At 42.1% G+C, this 21,527-nt stretch overlaps 1 protein-coding gene across 2 annotated transcripts; it reads left to right on the top strand.

The window, feature by feature from the left end:
• The first annotated feature begins 1,246 nt into the window (after nt 1-1,246).
• On the top strand, nt 1,247-20,695 carry ssh2b (slingshot protein phosphatase 2b). Of its 2 annotated transcripts, XM_005946790.2 has the most exons (15): nt 1,247-1,510; nt 5,525-5,568; nt 13,764-13,876; nt 13,971-14,035; nt 14,130-14,251; nt 14,337-14,402; nt 14,490-14,555; nt 14,667-14,861; nt 14,964-15,057; nt 15,210-15,338; nt 15,613-15,659; nt 15,868-16,014; nt 16,104-16,304; nt 16,503-17,535; nt 17,937-20,695. In XM_005946790.2, exons 1-15 carry the CDS (start codon nt 1,448-1,450, stop codon nt 19,230-19,232), a joined length of 3,681 nt encoding a protein of 1,226 aa, XP_005946852.1. In that variant the 5' UTR covers nt 1,247-1,447; the 3' UTR covers nt 19,233-20,695. The 2 variants fall into 2 exon arrangements, with proteins under 2 accessions (XP_005946852.1, XP_005946851.1); XM_005946789.2 differs by lacking the exons at nt 1,247-1,510; nt 5,525-5,568 and adding an exon at nt 10,979-11,881.
• The last annotated feature ends 832 nt before the right edge of the window (nt 20,696-21,527 follow it).

The following is a 21,527-nucleotide window of genomic DNA, read 5'->3' as shown; positions in this document are numbered from 1 at the left end:
GGTCTCTGGGCTGTGTTACACTTGCTGATGATGACACACATTTAATATATTTACGTCTGTGGTTTTTGACAGGTTCCTGTTATCCTTGATCTGTGCCCTCAGGCAACAAAGATAACAGTGTAGCTGTACAGGTTTGGACAGGAAGCTACTTGCGTATGCTTACAAAATATCATATGACTGCTGGCTGGTAGACTACAGGAAGGTGCCCCATTTTTTTCTTTTCCCCAGCCTTAAGCATGAGTACAACAGGTTTAGACTAATTCTCTTTAGCCATTTTCTACAAAGGTTTTTCCAATTTAGTCTTACTTTTCAGATTTGAGAGCAATTTACGAAAGTGGATTTGGTAAAGTCTTTGGTCTCAGATCATTGTAAATTAATTAAACTGACAGCAGCATATGTATAAAAGTATTTTATGCAAATAAACTCTCTTAAATCAATAAACCGCATTAAGAAGCACTTTGAGATCATTATACATCTATCAATATTAATGTCTTTTGCTGCTATATTTAAAATATTAAAGATACAATCTATTTAAAATTAAAGCAGCATGCCTACAGAGTATTAGGATATATTTGTCCTCAAGCTTCATTAGTTTAACTACAACAGTCCTAAAGTAGTAGTCTGTGTGAGTAGTTTCAAGGAAAAGCCACACAGTATAGTATGCTGACTGCTTAGTTTCCACTGCCCAAAACATTGTAAAAGCCTCCTTTCACCCTGCCACCACTGGTTTGACTTTCTGCCCTCAGGCAGACGCTACAGGTCACTAAATCTCAGACTAACAGTTGTGGAAACAGTTTGTACCCTAAGACCCTTACCACTCTCAACCAACATGCAAAGTGAACAATCACAGTACACACTCGCACACACTGTCACACAATAAAACCCTTAAAATATTCTATTAATTTTATGTTATTTATATACATACTTATTATACAGTCTTGTAGTTTGCTTTCCTTTAGCTTCAGCCTTGTTTCATCAAGCTGGGGTGGCACTCCCAATCTCTTTGTAATTGAATTGCAATAACAATGTAGGCTTTCTATTCTATTCTATTCTATTCTATTCTATTCTAGGCTTAAACCTTGTAATGCAATTGTTGTATGCGGTTTACATAATGGTGCATTTACACTTCTATTCAAATAAATCACCTCTTAAGAAGTAGTATTGCTTCTCTGTAGACACTCCTCATAAGTGCTTTGTTTATCTCCAGCACACACACGGTTAATCGGGATTGACAAGCTAAGGGTAGTTGCGCATGCGCAGGTGGCGCTTACAGAGGAAACAGCCGGGGAGTAGTCAAACAGTGTACGATCACAGGGAAAGAGAGGGAGGGGGGTTAAAGGAGAGAAGATCAAAAAGTCAGGTTCAACTGGGCTTTCGCCCTCACAACACAATTATGCTCGTGTCTCCGCCGTCGCTTCTTCTCAGGTGTCCGCTTCCCGGTCGCTGAATGGCGCTGGTTACCGTGCAGCGTTCACCGACCCCCAGCACCAGCTCCAGCCCCTGCGTTTCGGTAAGAACCGCTTTTCCCTGAAGCCTCCTCTACTCCTTCTACCGCCTCCACCAAACTAACATCTCCTCGATACGGAGGGCTACTTGAGGCTACATTTTTGGCTGTCTTTTTTGTCGGCTGCTCACTGTCACCCAACTGCCTTGCCTTTGTGCTGCTGCGCATGCGTGACATATAGCTACCCATCATTTTCAGTTACAGTATTAGTCGCTACTAGCTGCTAGGTTAACCTGAAAATATCTTCTTATTTCTTCTTATATACAATAAAAGGGTTAACTTGAAAGAAAATGACAGCACCTTTTGTTTTAATGCACACCGCTGCTTATATGCTCATTGTATGTACATTTCCGGTACTGTAAACGCTCAACTGGCAGTTAGTTGCTTTTACAGTATCCAGAATAGAGAAACTTTCAGCGATGGTGTGACAACAAGTCATGTCTGTTATTATGTAATGGTTTTTACCTGCATACACTGAAGTAGTCGCGTTGGTATTTGTCAAGTGACACGCGTGAGTGCAGGTATTTATTCTTACAACACTGGTGCAGTGTCCTGCCTTGTATGTAAACGAGGCTGTGGACGCGTCTTTTCTTTTTCTCTGCGGGTCTGTCACGTACCCAGACTGTCTCTCTGTCTGAATGCCTTCTATGTGTCTGCCTCTCTCTTCCTGTCTGTCTGTCTGTCTGCTTGTGTGTGTGTGCGTTTACTGAAGGCAGGAGTGTACCCAATGCAAAGCAGAGGAGCAGGTGGTTTTCCTGTTGCTACTCCCTTTGCTTGTCTGGTTTCTACAGAAACAGGGAACCCCATCAGACAGGCAGAAACAGAGGAAGTAATATACAAGCACACTCTGTTTACCATTAAAATGTTATCTGTTTCACACTTCTGTGTGTGTGTTTTATTGACATTATGTGAAAAAGTTGACCTATATTAACTTCCCAGTGTATGTTGCATTGTCATATAGTGTTTACGGATTAAATTACACATTAAGGCGAATTCCTTGGCTTACTGTACAGCCTTTAACGTAGATTCAGAGTGTGTGCTTACTCCAAGACGGAGCACAGTAGGGGAAAGCAATTTCCCTTGTTAAGTTGCTACTTGGACCCAGGAGAAGATTAGATGAACTGTGTATTTTTTCCCCTCCTCCCAGCTTTGCCCCAAATCTCAACTACAATCAAGCTATTTTTCCACAAACTTTGTCAGTCATGGAATTTCTTTAGAGGGACCCTTTACCTTATAGCTCAGAGCAAACAGGTTCTGTGAGTAGGCATAATGATAACCTTCGTGCTATGTACACATATTTCTTAGGTAATTTGTCATCCAGGATGAAATGTAGTTGAAGGAGCTTTTATGTCTTATCACTGAGCAACAAATAGCAAGGAGTCTTGTCTGCTAAAGTGTCTGTCTTTCAAGAAGTGATGGTGAATTGAGGAATGAGTGTGTGCTGTAAAAGTAAGCACGTGTGATTTTTAGGAAGGTAAATAGGGCAGTGGTTGTGAAGTGTATGAAGCTTTTTGTAGTGGAAATGTGCTATCAAGTTGTAAGCCACATACATATTTTGGTAGCAAATTGTACAGACACTTACGGCTTCCTGTGCTTTTTTTTTTCTCACCTCCCCGTGTGTGTGAGTGTGTGTGCGTGGAGGGGGTGGGTGGGGGGGGGGGGTGACGTGTCTGTCTGTGTGCGACATGTCTACTAGCACTCTTCCTCCCTTTATATTAGCTTGCACCCTATGTGGAGTGAATGTATCTGCTCGCTGCGTTTACAGGCAGAGCACACACATACACACATGTTCATTTTACGGTAGAAGCACTTTTGCATTGTGATCATCTTGGCTGTAACACGTAAGCACAGACTGATCTCTGGACATGCAGATCCCTGCCCAGACCGCATGTTCAGGCTTGACATTTCCATAAGCTTTGGAAAAAAAATCAATCATTTTCATACATATGCAAAATATGCAAAGTCTGTGTGTTTTCCAATCTAAACAAACACTAGATGTTATATCGTACTGTAGGACAAAGAACAGTAACAGAAACTTTGTCTAATCTGCTGTACTAAAGTTGATATTACAAATGCATCAATGCATTTTCCCCTCCTACTGCATACTCCGTTATGTCAAGCTCATTTTACATCAAAGGCAACATACAACCATAGAATTAAATTCCCCTTTTTGTCAATGTAAAGAAGTTTAACTACACATTTAGTACCCGAGTTTCAACAGGTTTTATCAGTGTTTATACATCCCAGGTCTCTTTGAGATTAAATTTTAGAAAATAAATGTAGTTCAGGTGCTGACTTATAAAAAACCATTTTGCATACAGGAACATTTTTTTGTTTAGTTGTTTATCTGTTAATTAATTACTTTGGTGTAGGATGAATAGCCGTAGAGGAGAAAGCTGGAAAAACTAAAAGTACACTTTAAAGTTCAAAGATTTTGCCCTCCTTCACTTTTTCCAAAGCCGTCCAGTGGACCACTTTAGAGTCTTTGCTGGGCCAGTTTAGGCTCCTGGGCCTTATTTTTGGCACCCCTGCCCTAACCTGTTCTCAGTTTTCAATAACATGTACAACTAGGTGCTTTGAATTTTTAAAGTTTCTCAATAAAATCAGTATGATTGTAATCTTTGCAGCAGTAGATATTTTAATAGTATCATTTCCAAAAGGCCAATTACTCAAATGTTCAGCACTAAGAGTTAGCGAGGTTCTAATTATGTCGCTTTGTTGTCTAGCACACCATCTAGCAATCCAACCAATAGTTTCTTAGTGAAACTGTACCAAGAAAGAATCGTGTGGAGCAGAAACTTTCTGTGACACCATTACTCCAGCATCAGGTTGTTTACATGAGTTGCTTTTAATTGCACAGGATCTGTTTTAAATATCTTTATTCTGAAAGCCCACAATGGAAATCTGCTTTGGACACTGTGGCTTAAAGGAGCTGGGAACCACCTTTAGCAGTTATTGCACTTAACTGGATCCACAGCAGTGTCACAAGACCTGGCAGTATATGATAACTTGAACCAAACTTTACAGTTCTATACTTCCTTCTCACACTGACACTGCATAAATTATCTACTGGCTGTATTAATTTTTTTTGTGATCTCCAATCAGGCTAGACCCCCCTGAAGTAGCCCTGTATGTGTTTATTATTATTAAAATATATATACCTTTAATCTACTTTTGTGTGATGTTAATGTCATTAAAGGCTAGTTAAGCTCACACAGGGTGTAAACAAGATAAGTACAAGCATTACAAGATAAGGGCCAGGTATTTTATCAGCCACTGAGCCTTAACATCCACGTTTGGCACATTTTTGTTTTCCACAACTTTCGGATTTAAATGTTTCTTTTTGTCTCTTCATGTCTTCATGTTCGTGTATGTGAGCCGAGAGAGACAGAGAGATTGTGTTATTCCCTGTCCAGCCACACCTTAAAAACAGACTGAGGTCATTTTCCTGGAGAGTGTGTAAATTGAGTTAAAGCGCTCTCTCTCTCTCTCTCTCTCTCTCTCTGTCTCTGTCTCTCTCTCTCTCTCTCTCTCTCTGTCTCGTGTCTGTCAGGTCAGGCAGTGTTGCTTGTGCCTTTAATGTGTGTGTGAACATGGAAATATGCAAGTTAGTCTTTGTTACCCAAAATAGGACAGTGGGATTTCCTTTCTGTTCTCGTTTACCATTTGTTTGCATGAATTGAGAGCTCATTTGAGTTTTTACTAAATTTGTTTATGGTGACGTTTTCTCTATTTAAAGATGGGCTTTCCTGTGATTTCTTTCTTTCTTTCTTTCTTTTTTTTTTAAATGGCACTTTTCTTTTAGAAGTTGGGAATCTAATATAAAAATGCCAAAATTACGTTTTTGTGCAAAATTGTGGATTGGATGCTTTTTGGCAATTCGGTGTATAAAATATTATTTCCTTATTTAGAAAAGAAGAAGAGTTGACACTGCTGATATTGGCTCTGACTGCACTCTTATATGTTGGCTGTTGCATTTCTCTTGTTCTCAGTTGTATTTTTCTTATTTTATCTCCCCAGGAGTCAGGTAGCGGGGAGGATGACCGCCGCTCTCAGCCGAGGAGGTAAGATAGCGACACACATTGAGCTCTGTGTGTTAAACTTGAAAGCATTTGGTTCACTGGACCAGAAATCCACTGGATATGTATGTTCTCAGTCTCAAAAAAAGCCAGTTCATAACACGGGGCATGTTAGGTTGTTACCCATGACCTCTCACCTGATCTGACCTGATCCGCACAAAGTGGGAGGAAAAAAAGGCTTTTCCCAAATACCCAGATAATAAATAATCATAAAATGTGTCTGACGCTGCAGGACTGCCTTTCTATACTGCTGTGACTTGAAAAAGGGCTCCTGTACTGTGTCATCATCGCATCACATCCACTGCTGTCCCTTATTACTTAAGAGTTGGAATTCTGGTTAATCCAGTTTCATTCAGCCACACTTGCAACTGGTTTTCGTCCCCTGATAATTGGCTACTTCCTTCCACTGCCCGTTGTGTTTATTTGTTCTGCCACTGAACACTTTTAGGTCTCCTCTGTTATGTTTGGCCCTTTAATAATCTTGAAATCACGCACTGAATGAGATAATAAACAGTGGCTTGCAGACAGCCCATTAGAGGGCAGCAGTATCTCTGTGAGTAACTTGCTATGTGGGTCAGGGGAACTGCACTGTTGATCCACGGGCAGATTGGTAACCACTCCCAAAGTCTCTGTGTCTGTTTGGTCATCGGAGCTCTTCATCATCCAGCTGAGATTTGTCTGTGTTTGTGCAGCTGCGACTGAAATCTGTGCTTGCTGTGTGCATGTTTGTGTGCACAGAGACAGGTACATGATCGAATATCACTCCGAGTTAGCTCCTAAAATGAATGTTATTATTTTTCTCTCTTTTATTCTTTACACAACTGGATAAGTGTGATATTTTAATGGAAATCAGGGATCCTGTGATGCATGTTGTTTTACATTACCATGCCTACACATATTTTCCAGTGCAGCATATTTTAAAAAAAAAAGGTGAAGCTGAATGAATAGCCTTACTTTGTCTTGACTTCAAAGTAACCTCAAAGCTCTTTTTTATTATCATTGTGAAGCTTTGTGATATTGTCCCCCAGAGGGGAACGCCTGTAGTGTTTTTAATACCCAGTTCACAGCTCGATTACAGGTTTGGGTGCATTATAAGCGGGGATGTTCTGGGCCAAGATGATATATTTGATATAGTAGTTGTTTGACCTCTGAGCTGTTATTAGATGTTAAAATTTGGTTAAGCTTTATTTGTATTCCTAGGCAGATCATTTGCTCTGGGTTGTAGGTCACTAAAACTGAAAGTCTTGAACTTCTTTTTAGAGCTGATACCAATGCAGATTTTGTAATACTTGTTTATTGGATATAATCAGCAGGGTGGCACGGTGATCAGCACTGTTGCTGCACAGCAAGAAGGTCCTGAGTTCAATTCCACCATCAGTCTTCCTGTGTGGAGTTTGCATGTTCTCCCCGTGTTTGCGTGGGTTCTCTCCGGGTATTCCGGCTTCCTCCCACAGTCCAAAAACATGCAGTTAGTGGGGATAGGTCAATCTAAATTGCCCATAGGTGTGAATCTGTGAGTGAATGCGAATGCGAATGGTTGTCTGTGTCTCTATGTGTTGGCCCTGCGACAGACTGGCGACCTGTCCAGGGTGTACCCCGCCTCTCGCCCTATGACAGCTGGGATAGGCTCCAGCACCAGCCGCGACTCTGGAAAGGATAAGCGGAAGCGAATGAATAGAATGAATGGATATAATCATGACATGATATTATCAGTTACAGGATTATTATTATTCATTCCTTGTGTACAAAAAAAATCATATCATATCCAAAAATTAAGAAACACAAGAATACATGTTCATAAATTAAGAAATGCATGTGCAAGGGGTGTTGCAGATAATTAGAGAGTGGATCTTTTTAGTTTTGTTTTTGTAGATGTTTCATTTGAAGGCAGCAAAGTATTAAATTTCACTTTTTTCCCAAGTTCAGTTTGAATAGGAGGTGCATCTAATGTTTTAAAACTCCTGTGACCTGTCAGTGTTAGCACTATGTTTAAATGTAATCAGAGTGGAGGCAAGCCCACAGTCTTTGCAATAAAGTTTTTTAAATAAACACATGCTGCTCTCTCCTATTAGCTAAGGTGCACAATCCAACTTTTTATATAATAGACAATGTTAGGCAAAAAAAATGACCTGTGGTAAATCACAATGCACTGTGATACAGACTCAAGAAGTTTTAAGGTAGATGGAGAAACTTGCATATAAACTGTATCACAAAAATCAAGTGCAGAAAATTTGTGGCTTGTGTCAGGATTGTTTTAATATATAAAAAACCAAACATTTTGTCTTTGATTTACTTGGAATGTATCTTCTACGTGAGACTTTGAGTGAGGGCATTAGTATGCAACAGTCTTTTTCACTGACGCAATGATATGACTGACACTTTGTATCTTCTTCAGTTAAATTGTCAAATCTTGTTCACAAATTCAATTTTAAACTAATGAGTTCCACAGTCGCTGATTTCATACATCAGACCAACGGAAAGCCCTCAATCTGCTGCATAAATACACAGTCTCTGATATATCCTAGAGAGGTCATGAGAAAGGGCATGATGTGTAGGAATAAGTGAGCCTGTTCCCAGTATGATTGTTAGTTTGGGCAAAGAATACTGTAATAAAGAGAGAGTTCTTTGAGTTCATTTTCTTTTTTTTCCTTTGTTGTTTTGCTTTAAAATCTTTGCAGAAATAAGACTATTTTCAGCATCTGAAATAAAAGTGAGCCCCTGTAAGGGCTGTTTCTAAAATTGCTTCCAAGCTAGATTATTAAATACACCTTTTAAGTATCTGTAGAGAGATTTTTTTCCCCAGCTGTCCATGTCTCCTTCACCCACACTGTCAGATCATTTAATTGTATAAAAATCAGTGTAACTATTAATGAGTTCTAGCCGAGTCTTATTAAAGTCATATTTCTGTGTTTTAGTTGAAGGTAAAAGACGAGAATTATTTTCAAAAGTAAAGAAATTAACACACATGTAGGGTATAGCAAAAGGAAAAAATAAACTGATGCTGTGTGCATTTTTCATTTCACTGTTTCTTTAAGTTCAAGCTGCATGTTGCATATTCACAATTCCAGCAGCCATTCACTAAAGCTGAGCCTGTCCACTGAATTCACGTTCCCAAAGTCTCAGAGGCAGTCTGTTCGTTTTCCCCCCTCCCCGCTGCTGACGTCTGTGCCCGCTGCGCCGTACAAGTCAGCAGCTGCAGCAGAGCTCATCTCTGACACAGGTAGTGAGATTCATTCAAACTGGAATAAGGCTTCAGTGAGGCAGCGCGGCCGCCTGCGTAAGCAAGCCCCACTGCAGTGCTGCTGATTAAAGCCAGTGACATCAGCAAGTTGGTGACATCAGCAAAAAGCAGCAACATCACTGGCGGACCATGCAGAGGGGAAATTAGGAGAAAGAGAGGTTATTTATTATGACTACAATCGGAGAGTATTTCTGATCTCTTATAATCTCGTAGTTCTGTAGTCAGAGGAGGGGAAAAGTGGAACAAAGGATTATATGTCTGAATGGGACTCATTTCCATTTGTGCTACATTTATACATTTGTGTGCCTCTACAGATTTGTATTCATTCTTGTGTAATTCAGATATACTGTAGTCATGCTAACAGGCTGATTTATTAGACTTCTTGTTGGTGTGTGATGCTCATCGCAGATGTTTAACAGGTTATGTGTGATTCAAAGCAATACTGTAAAGTCTGGGTGTGTGAATGTATACACAAGGTGAAGCTGCGATCACTAAGGTGACTGTCTGTGTTTGCATGTTTGGAAACATGAGAGCAGCAGAGTGTCTGGTGTCTACATGTAAAAACTACATCCTGGCATTCGCCACTTGCTATTGGATGGTTTGAATTTCAGCAGTCAAAGGGGGAGAATAGCCAGGTGGAACTTGAGAGATGGGTTCAACATCTCACACATAAACATGTGGGTTGCTGAGAGTCTGTAAATCCCAAAGGTGGGAATGAACAACCCCGTGATTATTCTTAGCTATCCCTCCAGCGCCCTTACAAGAAGATGCCACAGATCTTTCCCTAATCAATAACACCGGTTAAAGTAAGGAGGGAGGTGGTAGGGATTTTGAAGGGGTCGATGTGAGAGGCCAACAGGGAGATGAGAGGGAGAGTGGAAAAGTGGCTGTCAGGTTAAGCTGTTATTAGTTGATGAGGAAGGCCTCCCTGTGATTGTTTGTAACATGTGTCTGCCTCTGCTTAGAAACTGGTAAGTTTTTAGATACCTGTATCATTATCTGTTCTGCTTATAGCTCTGATCTTTATCAGTTCCCTTATTGATATGTTCAGGAAAACCACACCTGCTTCATTATCTCTGAGTCTGACCACTGAGCAGGGGAAAAAACGCTCACATGTGACTCAGGTCTGCAAAAATTTCACATCATTATCAGTTTGCAACTGCCAGGAGTGACAGAAAATGGGTAAGATTAGATACGCAGTCAGATGTCACATCATTGCTTTACAATATAACATGACTTAAGATGAATTTTGGATCAAATTGAATTTAAACAAGTTACAAAATAATTCATTCAATTTGTAAAAGGATCCCACTTCCCATCCCTTCTCCTGCTTTATAGATCACTGCTTATTCTTTATCTACTTAAAGCTTGACTGTACTGTTACACCATTTATTGTTCATGCTGTGATACATTTAACCACATGTGACTCTGCAGTCTAATAAATAAACGCTTTTCTCTTTGTAAGGATCTCTCAGACGAGGTCAAAATCTGTAGCTTCATTGAGCTCATCAGCCCAGTTCATCGGTTGCCTCTTGGGTCAGAGACACAGGTCGACCTAAGAGGAAAAACACCACACTGCAGTTGTTTATCCCAGGATATAAACTGGCAGTCAGCTGGTGGCCAAATAGTTACCCTTAGTTTGTAATTGAAACCACAAGAGATCAACAAGCAGCACAACCAAGTCTAAGGTCAAGTTTCTACTTAGTTCACAGGCAGCCTGAAATTTCCTTCCAGGTTTCTCAATCTCTTTTTTTCTGTTGTTGTTGTTGTCATGCTGTTGCTGGATACACATTCAGTGTCAGGTTATGGTTATAAGAACTAGGGGTGTACTGATTTTGAAATACCCCTGTCTAATATAACAATTGAACCTATCAACCTTGCTTAAAAGCTTTCTACCCTTTTTTTTATGGGTTTGTTACCTTAAGAAGAAGCAAAAATTCATTACTGTTAAAGATTGTACTAGCCTATGAACAGAAAAACATTTCCTCTCAGATGTTGTTGTGGAGAAAATGAGAAAATACTGTGGTGTTGTTAAGGTGCTGATAAGCAGCTCAAAGTGTGTGTGTGTGTGTGTGTGTGTGTGTGTGTGTGTGTGTGTGGGGGGGGGGGGGGGGTGGGGGGGGGGGGGGGGTGCCTCTCTAAAGTCATGCTTTCTGGGATTGCTTGGTCAGTTTTTCATTCAGGCTGTCAGCCAGACACATAGGCACATCCACATTTTAAAAAGAAAAAATGTTTTAATTATGGAGAGTTTTTATGTAGCGTCTAGCTCTCTTATTCGTTATGTTGACACAGCTGGAAATTGTCATTATTTGTTATTCTTACATTTGGCGTTTTTAAAATGTGCATGAGGCATCATTTTAAAGCAGCCACTTCCTTCTGCGTGTTACGTGGAAAAACATGGTGACCCAGGAACAGCGTGAGGAATTTCAGTGACGTCTCGAGGCTGTTGTAAAGCATATAGGAATGCCACCGACTGCCATTCTGACAGTTAAACACTTTTATCCGGGTACTTGTGGCTGTCTTTCTTGCACACTTTCACCATGTCTCCAATAATTCCTCGTAGTCTTCCTCAGACTGCTGTTGTCACGGATTGGACCATGTGTGTCTCCTCCCCCTCAGCGGCAGGATTTACCGCAGCCTGCTGCAGACACTTCAAACAGCAGACCATGGATCAGATGTTCTGAGGCACCTGCTCTGTCACAGGCGCTCTTAAATATGTTAGTGCTTTGTCGCTTTATAATATTAGATTGTTCCGCTCTATGAAATCTGTCGGTTTAGAGCTAATTTTCTAAATCTGCGATAAAAAAAAAATTGAATAAAAACGAAGCACCGTGTGGTCTTAGAGCAGAGCTTCTGCGTCTTCACAACTTTACTTCGCACATCGTCGACTGTCGTCTCCGCGCGCCCTGCCCGCACTCCGGGAGCAGCGATGCCTCCCGGCGTTGTGACCGCCCCGCGGAGCTCGTCGGCCGGCTGCTTCTGCGCCTGCTGCGGGGTGAAGATCAGACCGTATTTTACCGAGAACTCTGTGATCTCTCAGGTGGAAATTTATCAGCTGTAAGTTGCCGTGCTCACAGTCCGGAGCTTTTCTTGCTTATAGTAACGATAACACTACATGAATTATTATATTGCCTGCAGTGCCATGGTAATGGTCTACTCCAAACTTCAGCATAGACTTAGTGTGCACCTGTATGAACATGTGTTTTTTCTCTTAATGACTTCATAAGAAGGATATAGCAGCACAGCAGCTGAACGAGTGGCTGCAGGAACAGGTTTCCTTCCCTTTGCTTCCTTTTTGAGATATCTGCCAGATGCTTTTACTCATCTGCTAGGATGCACTTCTCTCCACCCACCTTTAGCTGTTCCTTAAATGCATCCTGAGGGGGGGCACAGCAGAGCAAGGCACACGATGTACCTTCAGCAGAATCAGGGGATGTGATTATTTTGTCTTCAGTGTGAAAGCCACGGAACGACACTTGCATTTAATTGGAAATTTATGGCTTGGAAGAAGCATGTCAAGATATAATTTGCACAAACACTTCATTAGCACTTGAGTTAGACATCTGTCTAGTGTTTGCTTGTGTGAGTCTGTGTGCAAGCCCAGCTGTCAGCCTCTGTCCTCTCTGGCATTGTATTGCCTCTGACATATTCTTGGTCTGCCTGCAGCACAGTGCATCAACAGAAGGACTTATTTGTCAGCGTTTTCAGTGATTCCAATGCATTCACTTCTTGATTTTTGTTGATCAATGGCTTTTTTCAATATAAAAGGTTAACTAGGATGCACTATGCTCGCGCAGATATTTGTCCAGTGTTCTGTACGTCATGTCATGAAGAAAATTGGGTGTGTGCAAGTCAGCGTGGGTGTCAGAGACTCTTAACATCCACTTTTTCTAACTTGGAAACTTGCATGAAAGTTTGCTTAGTTTGCCATAATTGTCACTTCACTAATGACTGCTGTCCATTGCAGGTTTATCCTCCTTTGCCTTTGTTTCCTTTCCTCCCGCATCATCACAGCAGACAACAACAACATGACTTCCTGTCTTTGACGGTCTTTCCTTAGCTCAAGCCTATATTTAAACTTGCTGCCCAGATGGAGTGACAAATTAGTCAGCGATCGCTGGTGTTACTGGTGATTTTGCTTTTACTCATCATCACAGAAGACAATGAGACTTTGTCTTTCTAGCTCACATTGTGAGGGACAAAGCCTGTGTGTAGTAGTAATAATAATAATGACAATAATACTGCTTATAATAATAGCAGAATAATAGGCGGGCGTCAGATATCTTAAGTCCATTACGTAAGTCTGTTGTTCAGACCACGAAGAAGCTTAGCTGGGACTGCCATCTTAATCAGAAATTGTCCCATTATTGTGTTGTTTTGGAAAATATGAGTGTTTTCTAAGAAAGCATTGAACTGAATAACTACTATTGAAATGCATTCAACTTTAATACTACAAAGTCACCCGTACTTTATATTCCACTTTTTGTTTTTCTTTCTTCCTCTTTTACATTTGGGGGAATAAAAATCAGCATAATGAAACAAGTGTGTTTATGTCTGTATGTCACCACTGTAACAGTTCAGACCAACATAACTCATTAATTCACATAAATTTATGAAAAAATGCTTGTCATAAATTTCCATCAGCCAAAATGATTTCTGTTGCTTCATTCTGTGCAACATTCCAGGATAATGTACTTTTCAAATGATGGAGACGGACTCAAAATCCACACATTTGAGAAGCTACAAATTAGAATTTTTATTGAAAATGCCTGAAAATAATAAAGTGTCAAAAGTTCTGCTCTTTGCGCTTTCTGTCAGTGGACCTTGGAGAAACTTAACAAAAAGTCAGTAAAAGCTGTAAAGTCTTCCAAGGATGAGTTTTGTGATAGATGTGTGGGTGGATATTGCTCACCGTTCAATCTTTTCTGTCTTTGTGCAGCATCAGTGAAAGTTTCCTGACCGTTAAGGGAGCTGCTCTGTTCTTGCCTCGAGGAAATGGCTCCACTTCTTCGTCTGCCTCCCGTTTCTCCCAGCTGCGCAGCAAACATGCAGGTGAGGTGAAAATTCCCCCTCAGCAGCCACTGACTGTTTAACTGTTTAACTTTTGCCATCTTGCGTCATGTATGCGTTACTTTCATCTTGCCAGGAGATATCCAGCAGCACCTACAGACGATGTTTACTCTCCTCAGACCAGAGGACAACATCAAACTGGTGGGTACCCATAAAAACACAAATAAAAGTCTCACTGATTTTATTTAACTGTCAAGCCACAAACTGCGTTTTGTTTTATTTTTTCCTTCTCTAGGCGGTTCGTTTGGAGAGCGCACATGCTCAGATCACCCGCTACATGGTGGTGGTCTCAACCAATGGTCGGCAGGACACGGAGGAGAGCGTGGTGCTAGGAATGGATTTTAGCCCTGTAGATGGGTGAGAGTGACACACGAGATTTTAGGTACCTGCTGGTTTTGGTGTTCTGGTTAAAGATATAACAGGAAAACTTTTCCCCACTCAGCTCGTGTTCTGTTGGGCTGGTTTTGCCCCTGTGGAGCGACACCTTAATACATCTAGATGGAGACGGGTAAGCAAATTCTTCAGCACAGGACACGTTAAACATGAGATCGCTAAGATTTTTAACTCGCTATACTTCCTCTGTTCCTGCTCACAGGGGTTTCAGTGTATCAACTGACAACAGGGTGCATGTATTCAAGCCTGTTTCTGTGCAAGCCATGTGGTGAGTCATACTGGATAATTGGTACAGCTGTGGATATTTCTATTGTTCGTTGGTTTCTGTTTTTTCCCATTTTATTTAGAAGTCATGTTTTTTGTTTTTTTTTCCTGACAGGTCAGCCCTCCAGTCACTCCATAAAGCCTGCGAGGTGGCCCGTAGTCATAACTACTTTCCAGGCAGCTTGTTCCTCACCTGGGTCAGCTACTATCAGAGCAGGGTCTCCTCCGACCAGACCCGCATCAACGAGTGGAACGCCATGCAGGACGTGCAGTCACACCGTGCCGACTCTCCAGTTCTCTTCTCTGACGTGTAAGTAGCCAAGTGATGTTTGTCAGATATGTTCTCTATGTGGAAAACCGATAGACATGAACTTATTTCATATATTCTTCCACCATCATAATGTTTCTACAGACCTACAGAAAGAGAGCTGACTGAGCGTCAGATCAAAGCCAGTTTGCGGGAAATCATGATGCAGAAAGATCTTGAGAATGTCACCTGCAAAGAGGTGAGTCTGCTTCGAGCATCTCCCAGTCAAAGAAAATGTTCGGAAAATGCCATGCTATTTTATTTATTTATTTATTTATTTTTTTAGTCATTATTGTGTGACTTTACATTTTGCCTGCACGTGTCTCTTTCTGTCCTGGATGTGTTCTTTAGATCCGAACAGAGCTGGAAATGCACATGACATGCAATCTGCGAGAGTTCAAGGAGTTCATCGACAATGAGATGATTGTCATTCTGGGCCAGATGGACAGTCCTACGGAGATCTTTGACCACGTGTTCTTGGTAGGTTCACCTCTGAAACACCTCTGTTGCTTTTAGCAGCAGAGAATATAAAATGTTTCTGATCTCCCACGCCTGTATCCCGGATCTGATTCTCACAAAGTGCAAGATAGTGTTGTGTAATTTTAAATTCAGCACAGTTTTAAGGTACTTTGCTGTTGTTGGGTTTGGAGAACTCACTGTATGTCAATCATTTCTTCTCACTCGACTTCAGCATTATGAAAAGCTTATTGGAAGGTGCTGAACAAGTCTGAGGATTCCTTTTTGTTTCCTGCAGGGATCTGAGTGGAATGCATCCAATCTGGACGAGTTACAGAACTGTGGGTAAGGACGGAGGGGGGGAAAAAACCCCAATACAACAAAACTGACTGTTCGGAACAAAAAAACTAAAACTTGCTTTATTAGGATGAAATTAAAAGTTCTTCATTCTGTTATACCAACAAGCTCAGTTTTACAAATCAATACATACCTACATACCCCTCTCTCATCTAAGGCTCATCTTTCCTCTCGCTCATGTCTTTCTGTCACTCAGAGTTCATTACATCCTGAATGTAACAAGGGAGATTGATAACTTCTTTCCCGGTGTGTTTGAGTACCACAACATCCGTGTGTATGATGAGGAGGCCACTGACCTGCTAGCCTATTGGAATGACACCTACAAGTTTATATCTAGAGCCAAGTGAGTTTGAGATGTTTCATCCTCTCTTTTTTTTCCTGCGAAGAATGAGATCTATCGAGAATGACAATCATTCTTAATATCTACCCTAGGAAATCTGGGTCCAAGTGCCTGGTGCACTGTAAAATGGGGATTAGCCGGTCTGCGGCCACAGTGATAGCGTATGCCATGAAGGAGTACGGCTGGGATTTGAAAAAAGCCTTTGATTACGTCAAAGAGCGTCGAACTGTTACCAAACCCAACCCCTCTTTTATGAGACAGTTGGAGGAGTATCAGGGAATACTCATGGCCAGGTACACACACACACACACACACACAGACATCATCCATGGTAATGCAAATATTGATACTGGCAGAAAGAAGTGCATTATCAAAATCTTATAAAACAATGTAAAACAAAAAAACAAAACCCCAAAAATATTCCTCTGTCAATTTCATGCAAAAGAATTCTGAGAAGTGATATGTTACTTCATTTTCACTTTCTTCCGCAGCAAGCAGAGGCACAACAAACTGTGGCGTTCTCACTCTGATAGCGATCTGTCTGAACACCACGAGCCACTCTCCAAATCCTACGCACAGCCCCACAGCCTGGGCCGCTCAGATCCCCACAACCAAGCCAGCAACATAACTGGTCCCTCGGTAAAAGAACTGCTGGAATCACTGGGAAGTTCTACTGGCAGCAAAGCAACACACTCAACTAGTCAGCCAGATACGGGCATCCATTCCAATCAGCTTAGCTCTTCTTCCTTTAAAGGTGCGGCAGCTCCATCAGGTCATGCTGGAGCATCTCGTTCTGCTGTAGGTCGGAGCAGCCGGCAGGACCGTCCTTGTTCTGACTCCACAGCTGCTTCTGTGTCTCTGTTCTCTCCTCCGCTGTCCAATGGCGTATATGACTCTGGGAATCGGCCCATGTTACCTCCTGTCTCTCAACCAAGGGCCGCCACTGTGGTGCCTGAGCCTCCAAAGACCGATAAGGTGACTGTTGCACAAAGTGTTTTGGTGGGCCAGCCTCATCCACCTCCCTCCCTTCACCACCTCCCCCACTCTCCTGCTCCATCTCCAAATCTAGCCGATGGAGTTCTAAAGCCACAGGTGTTGTCCTGTTCTCCTTCTGTAAAAACAGTGCTTGTGTCAGTGCCTGAGCCTACCGCAACACAAACCCCAAGCACAAAGCAGGCTGGAACCGACTGCCTCTCTGCCCCAGCGCTTGTCAAAAACCCAGACTGTGCCCAACAGACATATGGCTCATCTTTGGACAGTTTGGCAGCCCAACATCTGTCCACTAACGATTTTATCACTTATCCTAGTGCCATTCCACATGAAAATGTGCTGGTGTTCGGCCACACTGCAGACCACATCAACTTTTTCAGTGCCAGGGAAAAATTTAAGGGGATGAGTCTAGATGGGAAAACTCACTGTACTGCAGCACAGCAGTCGCACCAGCTGAAGAGTTGTGGCAAAGAAAACCAGCCACCACTGCAGGAGGTCTCCACCAGTGAGGGGAAGGATGAAGGGAAAAGAAAGGTAAACAATGCTTGTAGCAAACTTTCCCAGACAACTCTAAACATTTCCCGATTTGGGCCGCATATAGTCTCCACCCGTGCTCTGGCAGTGGGCTCGGGTTGGCTGTGTATAATGTAGCCACATGTATGGATGTTATGATCTGTTTCCAGGCTGCTCTTGTGTGAGATACTCACAAAATATGAAATATTTTTACATATATATTTAAGATACTTGGGACTGAACTGAACCCATAACAGTTCCTGTCAATCTTACCAGATTTATTCAGAATGGTTTTTGGTTCTTAAGCTATGTTGCGCCACCTGGTGGCACAACTGTCACAAATACATTGTGATTGTAGCAATGCTTTCATTGTGCTTTTAAATTAATGGTCTTTTATATTATATCTTCTTTTTTTTTTCCAGAAAATGCCTGTGCAGGTCACAGGGCTGAGGCCCAAAGAGACTTCGCCTCTTGGCTCTGATAGCCAGACTGAACCTCAAGGTCCCCAGGATCAGGATGTGAGGAAGTTGAAGCAGGAAATTGAAGATAGTGTTGTTCTGGCACACAAGGAATCTGGGGATATAAAAACAGAATTGAAAGAGGAGGAAGAGGAGGCCCCCGCCTGTCTTTACAGTGACTGGACACGAGGGTCGGTGCGACGTGTTACACAGCAGCTGGAGCAAAGAATGAAACAGGAGCATGAGACCCCGCCTCTCTCTTCTTCACCGCCTTCTCTCTCTGGCTGTACCTCCAACTCTCACCGGCGTCCACACAGCATCCATTGTGCAACGTTGTCTACTTCCCACGATGCATCCATTTGCTCACAGGCATCTGCAGTTCACACGGTGCACAAGGATGAGGGAAAGGAGGATGGGAAGTCTGGACCAGCTGAAAGTGAGGGCACTCATGCTGCGATGGCGGCCCTTGGGGATAACGAAAAAAGCACAAAAGGACAGAAACTCTGGCCTGCTGAATCTAGATTGCTCTCTACCTCTTCTCCTTTCCACCACTCTCCCCATTCTCCCTTTGCGTCTGTGAACTTCCTGTGTCTGGAGGGCGTCACTGAGCTCGAGTCGGGCACAGACTGGGATTGTCCCACAGAAGGACCCCACAGTGACATTTTCAAGAGGGAGACGTGGGAGACTTTGTGTGAGCTGGGTGCCTTCCTGCAGCAGGTGAGCATGGCTGGAAAGTGCAAGGCCAGGTGTTTGGGTCAGGCGCAGAAGCGAGGTGGCAGTATCCAGAAGAGGGTTCAAGAGGTGGAAGCCAGGATTCGTCAGGCAGGGCTGACCCCTCCATCCATGATGAAGCGCTCAGCCTCCCTGGCTAAACTGGGCTGCTTGGAGCTGCTCGCCAATGACTTGAGTGACTGGGAACTTAGCCGTTCCACTGTAGCTTCACCCTCGGCACAACACCCACTCCATTCAGCCAGCGACGAATCCAAGAAGCAGCGGGTTCACAACTCTCCTTCCTCCACTGTCCAGCAGCCAGAGATCCTTGAGACAACCACTCAGAGGCTTCCTAAAGCTGGAGAAACCTCAGCAGTCTCTGCACCATCAAATCCGAATCCTCACAGTGGAAAGCCTTTAAACTTTGGCCAAGAATCTCTGCACTCGCCTGGGCCAACACTTCTGACAACAAGGCAGCAATACGGAAGGACTCACCCGCTGAGGCGGCTTAAGAAGAGAACTGTTAGCACCCTTTACCACACCATGTAACCCTCAGCAGGTGTGCATCTGTGTACGTGTGCATGAGAGAAAGAGAGAGAGATAACGTGCCCGTCAGAAACGAAAGTCAAGTGCATATTTTGGATTTATTTAGCAAAACAAGCCGACGCCTCTTGCCTTAAGGGATGTGTTTAGTAGTTTCTTTTTTCCCTCTTCTGTAAAAATCCGTGATATGGGAATCTGGTCTCGGCACAGGAAAAGCGGCAAGGCTACGACAGTCCCAGTTAACTGAGACTGAAATAAAACACTTTGAGAAGATAAAACAAAAAAAGAAAAGAAAACGTCATCCAGAGATGTACATGGGTCACATGTTTGAAATGTTAATAATACCCAAGCGTGCACATACTCATCACATCGTTGCTGGTTTCTCCTTTAGTGGACTTGATATTTTTGGCTGTCAAACGTAATGTTAGCTGGAATGTAGCCTCTGTTTCCCCTCTTCTCATGCTTTGACGTCTCTTCAGAAAAATGTGCCATTTATGCTGGAGAAAACGGTCCCTCTTGTATAATCTGGTAACTATGTTGGCAGAAAGAAAGAAAGAAAGAATATAAATAAATAAATCACACCAACACCTGCTTGTCAAACCGGCTGATTTGGTCCTGAACATAAAAGTCGTTGGACGGAGACTCTTCGTCGCAACAGAATAATTCCAGTGAAAGTCAGTCGTGAAGCTCTGACTCTTCCCTCAGTGTAAGCTGCATACGCAGGTTTTCACCAGTTTATTTGAGCATAATGAAAAGAGAAGAGGCCTGCTTTTTGTTTAGTTTGTTTTAACTACACAATACCTCAGTAAGTCAACCAAATCTGACCTGCACAAACATCCGACTCCGGGTTCCTGGAATGTACTTCTCAATCAGAAACACGTTTGACTTCATCACTCAGTAAACTGTCTCTCCTCACACTCCAGATGCCACACAAACTAGAGTTTTGTTTATGTTTAACTGTGTGAGAGAGAGTAGGTCAGGGTGCTGGGGTTTAAAGGCAGAGTGTATATTTGTGAGTTTTTGGCTATGTTCTCTTTGGGGATGTAAAGGTTGTATATTGTGACTGTTGATATTTTAGGATCTCCCTGTTTTTTGTTTGTTTGGTTTTTTTAGATCTGGTTTGTGTCTGTGTGAGTGAGACTGTGTAGCACAACTTTACCAAGTGAGCGTGCACTTTTTATTTTATTTTAATGGATCTTTATGTCTTTTGTAAACTTTTTAGGAGCGTGCCTGTGATTGGCAAGTGAAGCTTCTCTGCAGCCTATCAGAAATGTCTGTACAGAGACGTGTGTCATACATGCACTTTACTCCCTTTTTAATTTTAATTGTGGCTTTTTTTTTTTAAGTGTTTTGCTACTTTGGGGGAGCATGCTTATGTAGTAGGAACTGTTGGGTGTGTGTGTATTGTCTGTGTAAATATTATTTTATATCACGTGCTTTAACTGTGACCATTAAACAATGGAAATTAAGAGTCGGGCTTACTGTGATTCTTTCCCTCACGTTTTCTTAATGAACAAACTAATTTGGCTTCATTCTACACACATTCACAGTAAATGTCAATGTATGTAAAAATGACTCTTCCTGTTTTTCTCTTAGTCAGCTACACCGTTTAGCATTTTTCAGCATTTTTTTTTTTTTTTAATGACTCATTATCCTGCTGGAAGCAGCTATCAGAAGATGGGTCATAAATGAATGAACCTGGCAACAGTACAGTAGGTAGGCTGTGGTGTTTAAACGATGCTACGTTGGTACTAAAGGGTCCAAAGTGTTCCAAGAACATATCCCCCACACTATTACACCAGCAGCCTGAGTCAGTTTTACAAGGCAGATTGGATTCATGCTTCCATGCTGTTTATGCCTCATTCTGAACCTACCATCCAAATGTTGCTGCAGAAATCAAGAAACTCAGACCAGGTGATGTTTTTCTAACATCTAATTTAAGTGACTCTCTGTGATCATTTCCTGTTTCCTTTCCATCTGCTTCAAGGTCAGCATATGTTCAGAGATGCTCTTCTGCAGACCTAAAATATTCTGGGCATTCTCATTTGACCTTTGACATCAACAAGGCATTGATGGCTGGATATTTTGTCTGTTTTTGGATGATTCTCTATAAACTCTAGAGACGGTTGTGTGGGATAATCCCAGTAGGTCAACAGTTTCTGAAATGCTCAGACTAGCTCAAACAACCATGCTTGTCTACATAAATGTACAGGGAGTGCAGAATTATTAGGCAAGTTGTATTTTTGAGGAATAATTTTATTATTGAACAACAACCATGTTCTCAATGAACCCAAAAAACTC

This window comes from Haplochromis burtoni, unplaced genomic scaffold (genome assembly GCF_018398535.1).
Source record: "Haplochromis burtoni strain Fernald_Lab_line unplaced genomic scaffold, NCSU_Asbu1 Contig_493, whole genome shotgun sequence".
Classification (NCBI taxonomy): domain Eukaryota; kingdom Metazoa; phylum Chordata; class Actinopteri; order Cichliformes; family Cichlidae; genus Haplochromis; species Haplochromis burtoni.
The sequence above is the reverse complement of the archived record's forward strand: the minus strand, read 5'-3'. Positions and strand labels throughout refer to the sequence as shown.